This window comes from Vipera berus, assembly GCF_964194415.1.
Source record: "Vipera berus genome assembly, chromosome: 1".
NCBI lineage: Eukaryota > Metazoa > Chordata > Lepidosauria > Squamata > Viperidae > Vipera > Vipera berus.
The window spans coordinates 173930873-173939283 of NC_138202.1; the positions used below are offsets into that span (position 1 = coordinate 173930873).

The window sequence follows — 8411 nt, forward strand, 5'->3', positions numbered from 1 at the left end:
AGCACATTGGCAGTTCAACAGGTACCCAGCATTTAACTCTATGATGTTATTCTATTCATTTACTTTTTGACAGTTATGGATTTATAATGGATTAGATTGCATCATTATATAGTTTTACCTGCTTTGTTATTGAATGGTTATTATATCATTTTTACACTAGAAAGACATAAATGTTGCACGCTTACTGAGCTGCCTGGTTCTTTTTTCACCCTGTTAATAAGTTCAGTTACAGGACTGACAGTTTTTAATTGAAGTAAATTGTACATATAGTAACTCATTTATGTTGGAACTCTGATGCAAAACATGAGAACAGGGATTAGCATAGCAGGTAAAAAGGTTGGTTGGGAAGTGTTCAGTGTAAATTTTGCTACCGCCTTACATGTGTGCGATATATTTATGATTATTTTTAAACATTTTCCTCTCTAGTATATCCAACAAAATATAAGGGCGGACTGTTCAAACATTGACAAAATTCTTGAGCCTCCAGAAGGACAGGATGAAGGTGTTTGGAAATATGAACATTTAAGGTAACTGCACCTAATTCTGTAAAAAAAGTTTCTGTTTTTGAGAAATTGGTGTTCATTTACATCATTTGCAAGGCAAGTAGATCAAGAGCACTAAAAAAGCAGTACTTTCTCATTAAAAAAATTGTGATGTCACCTGCTAATTGCTTCAGAGACTCTAGTGATGAGACGTCTCACAAAAGGAATATATGTTAAGTAGAAGTGGTGAAGATACATCCTTTAAAAGGCCTTATTCTTTTACTTCATCTTATCCTTTTAATCATTGAGATGGATATTTACGAAATATTTCCCCCCCTCCCCACAAACAGCTCTGTGGGTTTATAGTTTATTTTAAAATGTATTTTTTTTACTCTGGGTCTTGTGGCTATAATAAAATAGTGGGGGTATACAAGATTGTTGTTTGTACGGTATTAAAGAAATATACTTTGGCCATTTTCAACTTCATATTCTACCATGTTCCCCACTCTGCCTGAGGTAGAAATATGCTAATTGTACATTGCCCCAAACTGATGGATAATCTATATTTTCTAGAGGCCATGTAAGTATTCCTCAGTATTGCCCTTTATTAGCCATCAGGCACTTAGGCAGGTCATCTGAATAGTACATCATCTTTATAGAAGCTAGTGGCTTTGGTCAACCCTGTGTAACCTATTTTTGCTATTGAAATTTTTGTCAAATTTACTAAATACCATTGTTTTTATTAGAATCTTAGAAAAGCTTAAATATGTAACTGTTATCTTTTGATGGATATAAATAACATTTAAGCTGTATTTTTCCATGGTTCTTTCCAACAGTAACAATTAACAGCATTTTACAGTCTTTGTGGTGTTTCTTAGGCTTGTAATTACATCAGATGAGAGAAAAAAAGGATGACGATCTTTTTTCCTAAATTTTTAGGCAATTCTGTCTGGAGCTAAATGGTCTTGCAGTTAAACTTCAGGTACCTTTTTTTTTCATTTTTCTTTAGGCACTTAAGAATCTTTTTTAAAATTAGTTAAAACAGAACACTCTTTTTTAGTATTTTTTTTAGTTATTTATAATGGTCAGATAGAAAGGATGTTATTTGCACAAAATGTATTTTTCATATAGGCTGAACAAATATTTATTGTGCAACTATTTTGATAGAGTGAATGCCACCCAGACACATGCACACAGATGACAGCAACTGAACAATGGATTTTTCTTTGTGCAGCCCATAAAACTCCCAAAGAGGTAAGACAGAAAATGGGAACTGTAAATATTAAATATGTTTACTAATTGTGTTAAAAAGGTAAAGGTTCCCCTGCACATACGTGCTAGTCCAGGGGTCGGCAACCTGAAAAAGGAAAAGAGCCACTGGGAACCGGTTCCATCACACATAAAAAAAAGTGGGAGCCGCGTGCGTGCGTCCATGCATGCGCATGCGCAAAAAACGGTTGCGCGACGGCGACGGCCCGTTTGCAGAGCTACTGCCTTCGGCAGCCTGCAAACGTGCCGCAACAGCTTTCCCAAAGAGCGGCGCCGCTGCCCGTTCGCGTGGAGGTCCGCGCGCACCTCTCCAAAGGTTTGGGGAGGTGCGCGCGCACCTCCGCTCGTTCGGCAGCCTGCAAACGTGCCGCGGCAGCTTTCCCAACAAGCGGCGCCACTGCCCGTTCGCGTGGAGGTCCGCGCGCACCTCTCCAAAGGTTTGGGGAGGTGCGCGCGCACCTCCGCTCGTTCGGCAGCCTGCAAACGTGCCGCGGCAGCTTTCCCAACAAGCGGCGCCACTGCCCGTTCGCGTGGAGGTCCGCGCGCACCTCTCCAAAGGTTTGGGGAGGTGCGCGCGCACCTCCGCTCGTTCAGCAGCCTGCAAACGTGCCGCGGCAGCTTTCCCAACAAGCGGCGCCGCTGCCCGTTCGCACGGAGGTGCGCACGCACCTCCGCCCATTCGGAGAGGTGCGCACGCACCTCTCCAAACGGGCGGTGCCACTCTCCATTTGGAGAGGCGCGTGCACACCACTGCCCGTTCGAAGAGGTGCGCGCGCACCGGGCGGCTGGGAGCCGCAGGAGACGGCTCAAAGAGCCGCATGCGGCTCTGGAGCCGCGGGTTGCCGACCCGTGTGCTAGTCATTTATTACTTTCCTATACTGTATGTTCAGAAACAAAACTCTGCACTTCTGTTCATCTACCACAGGGGTGTCAAACTGCCGGCCTGCAGGCCAGATGCGTCACGCCAAAACCGTACCCACCCCATTCCTGGCAATGGGAAAAAAGTCACGTGACATCGCATCATGTGACGTCGCACGTTTGACACCCGTGATCCACCAGTTGCTGTTCTCTAGTTGTTAGTGAGATTCTCCTAATTTCTGGTGTGTTTCCGTGCGTAAGCCACTCCCCCTTGTCAACTTGTATCAGTAATTGGTAAAATGAGGACCCAGATTGTTGGGAGCAATATGCTGATTCTGTAAACCACTTAGGTCTGTAAAGCACTGTGAAGCGGTATATAAGTCTAAAGTCCTATTGCTATATGCTTGCAAGTGAGTAATTACAGAGGGTATTGACTTTTTCTTACGCTGTAACACCATATTAAATTTTATAAAAAATACACAATTCAAATAATAATTTGGCATTCATTGTTATTTACTTTGTTCCCATTCGTATCTCAGTTGAGCACAAGGCAATTCCTCAATTTCATGGCTGTGTGAAGAATTGAATTTGAAAAGGATTTTTTTTCATAACTGGGTTTTAGATTATTTGAAAGTATTAAAATATTATCTATATTCAAATGCAGTACTTTTATTTATTTTTTTTCTAGTGTCCTGCCATTGACTACACTAGACATACACTGGATGGTGCTGCATGTCTTCTGAATAGCAATAAATATTTCCCCAGCAGGTAAATATTTTCTCAGAATTATAGAAACCTTATTTCAGTATTAATTTCATATATGGTCAACTGAGGATTATGGGAATCTTTAATGCAGCAAAAAAATCTTGTGTTTGCAGGGTTAGTATAAAGGAATCATCTGTAGCCAAACTAGGATCTGTTTGCCGTAGGATTTACAGAATATTTTCACATGCATATTTTCATCATCGTCAAATATTTGATGAATATGAAGTAAGTGCTTTATTACAAAGAGTATTACCTCTATGTGTTTTGGAATGTGCTCTATTAAACTATATGAGGCTTAACTTCTGAATAGATGCATATAGGATTGGGTTGTAAATGTTTGAGGTGGCAGTTTTAAATGCATTTAACTGGGACAACTGAATACATAGATTTTACTTTTGGGGAAGCCTTTAGGTTGTGCTCTTACTTTAGTACCAGATATTGTAATGACAGAATAATTTTATTGGTCTGCTATTTTTTTATATTGGTATCTTTGGAATTGCTGTTTAGAGTGTGTGCCTGCTGAGTGTTGTTGCTGTTTTTATGACAGCGTGGTATAATTATTATGTTTTCAAAATGCTCTCTGGATATGTGATTTGAACATAAAATCTAGGGAAAGTAAGAGATTGTCTCTTGCAGTTTCTTTATCAAAATCTTATACATTTAGTCTGTTTTGATCATCTGATGTTCTGTAAATGCATTTTCACCAAAATATATGGAAGAAAAGATAAAACCTGAATGTACTTTCATCTTAAAAATTAATAATTTTCTATAAATATTTGAGTGATTTTTTTGAGTTTTTTTAATTTAACATCAAACAAATGGGTCAATAGCAGAATGTAAGATAAGAATATAGGTATATTGTCTTGGCTGCTTATAATGGGTTGCAAATAATGGTAAGAAGATAGCAATATGTAGTTTGCCCAGAGGAATGAAAGTATGAAACAAACAGAAGTGACTAAAATGTATTTTTGTCCTTTTTGTTCAATGGAAGAGAAAGTTGGATATGTCAGGAAAAACATAAAATTAAATTTAATTCAGTGGGAAAAGAGTACATGAGAAGAATATGTGGTTGAAAAGAGTTTAGAACAGGGGTGTCAAACTGCCGGCCTGTGGGCCGGATACATCATAGCGAAACCATGCCCGCCCAATTGCCGGCAATGGCAAAAAAGTTGCGATACATCACAACACATCATGTGACTTGCGAGTTTGACACCTCTGGAAATGAAAGTAGGTTGAATACCCAAGATGAGCAATCAATTATGCACAAAGGTATTTGGAGATTATTAGTTGAACCACTGGAAATTTTAAATAACAAAATTACATTGTGTATGGATATCACAGAATCAAGGGTAGAAAGGAATGAATTGAATTGGTATAAATTTTCTTCTCTTGTGCCTTTAATATATTTGGTTTTTGTTTCTTTTTGTGGTTTGTATAACATTGTTTATCACGAAAAGATATGTGATAACTATATGTGTGAACTCCTAACATCTCTTCATTCATGGACAAGAGATTGTATTTGGTTAATGAAATTGAATGGATCCATAAAAAATGGGGTTTGGGACTATCTTATAGAAATGTCTTCATGTTTTAAGGGTGCTGATGTTTTTTGAAAGATAGTGTAAGAAGCATTGTAAGAAGACGTTTCCATGTTCTGTCACTTAGCAGGTAATTTCTTCTTTTTTAGTTGAAAACAAAAATCTCAGATGAAGCTTAATCATGTATCCTGGAAAGCTTCAGAATGCAGCACAAATTATATTCTACATTTTTTTTGTAACATAGTGCTCCCCATGAAGGAATTTTTGTCCCTGAGTAATTTTAAATGATCCTTTTGTAATCTGTATTAACATGTACATTTTTTCTGTCCTCAGAATGAAACTTTCCTATGTCATCGGTTTACCAAATTTGTGATGAAATATAACTTGATGTCCAAGGATAATCTGATTGTACCAATTTTAGAAGAGGAAGTGCAGAATTCAGTTTCTGGTGAAAGTGAGGCATGAGGAGTATCGGGGGACTGAAATGAACACATAATTAACATTGTGTACTGTATATATAATTTTAGAAATTTCAATCATGTATCCTTAGAGCTTTGTTTAGTATACTTTTTGTATGCTGTGTGCGTTGCCTCTTAATATGGGATATGGTTTTAAGTTATGAGCTGTATATTCAATGTGGCACTCATGGTTTTTAAATAAAATTAGAATTATCTGTTTATACTGCCTGTTAATAAATGAATCTACAGTTCTGTAAAATTGCTGCTAAACAATCATTGGATCTTAGTCTTCAAACAATGTCCAGTTTAAATCTGAGCTTTTCATTCTAATGAAGTTGGAACTTTAGTCTTAGATTGACACTTCAGAAGCTTGCAAGTCCATTTCATTTCTTTCTAACTTTTGCATTTTATGGAAACTATCCTTATTTAGTTTTGCTTTTGGGTGTATGCAAATATAGAACTAAACTGTTATAGAACATGTGTATTGAAATATTTGTTACTGCAATATTAATGCCAAATGGTAGCTTTTATTTATGCTGCCAAAAGTATATTCTAGAGCTTTTGGTTTCTTTCTGGACTTGCCTTGCTGTATCAATGGAGGCTTCTGCATATCCACAGATAGTTATTATGTCCAATCCCTTTAAGGCAAAGATTCCCTAGCTGAACCTCTCGCCAGTGAATGAAACAATGTGTGCTTCTCCTGGCCTACGGTAGAGTTCTCTGTGGCTTATACTTGTGCATATTTATAGTAATAGCTTACAGGCTATACCTCGCATTAAACATTTATGTTAACACTACAGCAGATTGTGCCAAAATAATCTTACTCATTTGTAGGATGAATACCATGTACCCAAGATTAACCCTTCATTTGCAGGTGGTTTCTATCAATCCAAATGTTACCCAAATATCTGTTTTGTATGCTAGTCAATGAATTCCACAATTATGTCCCCCAGTCCAACTGTATGTTCTTTATGTAGCATCTTAAGATTTGTATTAGCACTAAAGTTCAGTAAGAACTTAATGGAGTTTAAACTATTTTGAGTGCTGTAGAGCTAAATATTTTTAAAAGAATTATAATAGGCTTCTGTACATTGGATATAGATGAATACAGAAATCTAAAAGCACTAGCACTGTTCAGTCAAGTTTGGTATGATGTTTTAACTTTTGGGAATTGAAGGCTGATCCTTTCTTATCAAAGATGTCCCTTTATTTGTTGAAATAGGTTTGTTTGGCTCTTCTGTGGTCAAACTAGTTTATTTCCTACTATTCATAACTTGGTTTCAGAGCACATAATGTTCTTTGCCTTAATTGCATATAAGATATTGTGAATTGGTCCTATAGAGTATCAATATTGCTGTTCTAATACAAAAGGGAATCTTTAAAAAAAGATGCTTGGATACATCATAGCAGATGCTACGAACGCTTTGAGACTGCTAGAGGCATATTCTTGGAAGTTGAAAATTCTTCACTGGACTGACAGATTTGGCTTCTTCAACTGCTTTTATTATCTATTTTAGAATGGTTTTAATGGTCAACAGGGTCATCACATCAGATGGTTCTTAGCAACAGCAATTATTGCACCTATGTGTAATTTGATTAGAGCATGTGGTTGAGGAGTTACATTTCAGGGGTTACAAGATGCAGTTGGCATTCTCTATTTGAATGTAGCCTCCCCTAGTTAACCAATGTCATTAAGCATTAATTTTGAGGCTGCAATAAAATCTTAACATATCTCCCTCTTCCAATACATGCCTTTGGGAGAAAAAACTGATTTTGCTCTTAATAAATCTGATTTGTCTGCACTATATTCAAAGTTCTGTAAATGGCCTAAAACTACATTACGTTTCTTAATGCTGTTGACTTGAGTACCTCTAATGTGTGTGCACATGTGCCTGCCTGATACTATAGAACTTCATTAAGCTTAAGTGAACTATTGACTTTGTATGCTAAATATATTGAGGGTTTAACTTACATTCTGCATTATAGGGAAACTGAGCTATGTTTGTCTTTTGAAATACTTTGTAAAAAGTAGAGGTTGCAATTAAAATTTTTCTTTTTCCAAAAAAAATTGGGCTGCAGGATGATGGTTACCTTTGTTAAGAACATTCAGATGTCAAAAAAATATAGTGCTCCACGGCTCTGTTTGCAACATATGAGACCGATGTCTTAATAGCTGGGTGAAATCTTTTGCAAACTTTAAGCTAAAAGCATTTTAAGTCTTTTGAAGGCAAAGAAAGTACATTTTTGAAACAAAAGTATTCACAAAGGAGTATTGAGGCCAGTTTCAGTAACACCAATTCTGAATTGTGAATATTGAAGATGATTCAAGAATGCAAAATATGCTTTCTATGTCACTGAAGCAATGCATAAGACCCACTATAATTTTCCATGGAACTAATTTAGCCCAAGGGCACAAGTGATTTAATAACCTAAGACAATCTAAAGAGAAGAACAAGTAATAACTTGCTAGTATAACTTATTAAATCAATGAATAACCCTGTTCGTTCCCACTAATATAAATGTTAATAGGTAGTTAATATTCCCAATATTTCAGTTCTGGTGCTTGCTACTACAGTCAAAGAAATAAGATGTTTCTGTATGTGCAGAACAAGTTTAGGAAAAAGTTTTATTGAAGCTACTTAAAAGGCTTCAAGATCAATGGGTCCCAAAGGAAGAACATTGCTAATTTTTATTACACTCAACATGTAGCAATACTTTCTGAAATGAAAGAGAATACTTGTAAGAGGGAACATGATTCATCTGGCTATCAGACAGCATTTTAAAACTAAAGCTATAAAGCATCTTTTTTATATGGATATGGTATTGAAGAAAACTGGATATTGATTTTGACCAGTTTTTAAATCATTACTAGGTGAACAGTATTGGCTTCTGGATGCAATTCAAGGTGCTGGTAATCTGTAAGCTTCCCCCCAAGAACGACATTTTACTTGAGTAGTTTCCTTTATTGTTACTCACATATACAGAAATCTTGCCAAACTAAAGCAACCATTACTATAGATCGGGTGGCAAATCCGAAAGCC

At 36.8% G+C, this 8411-nt stretch overlaps 1 protein-coding gene across 4 annotated transcripts in view; it reads left to right on the forward strand.

Moving 5' to 3' along the window:
- Positions 1–7454, forward strand: part of LOC308669864 (MOB-like protein phocein) — a 28607-nt gene extending 21153 nt beyond the window's left edge. For all 4 annotated transcript variants that reach the window (XM_081330788.1, XM_081330790.1, XM_081330789.1 and 1 more), the window contains exons 2-8: positions 1–21; positions 427–527; positions 1422–1464; positions 1650–1736; positions 3298–3377; positions 3488–3599; positions 5246–7454. The exon at positions 1–21 is cut by the window's left edge and continues 42 nt beyond it. In XM_081330788.1, coding sequence (XP_081186914.1) covers positions 1–21; positions 427–527; positions 1422–1464; positions 1650–1736; positions 3298–3377; positions 3488–3599; positions 5246–5377 — 576 coding nt within the window. In that variant the 3' untranslated portion in view covers positions 5378–7454. The remainder of the gene's footprint in view (positions 22–426; positions 528–1421; positions 1465–1649; positions 1737–3297; positions 3378–3487; positions 3600–5245) is intronic.
- Positions 7455–8411: the final 957 nt, after the last annotated feature.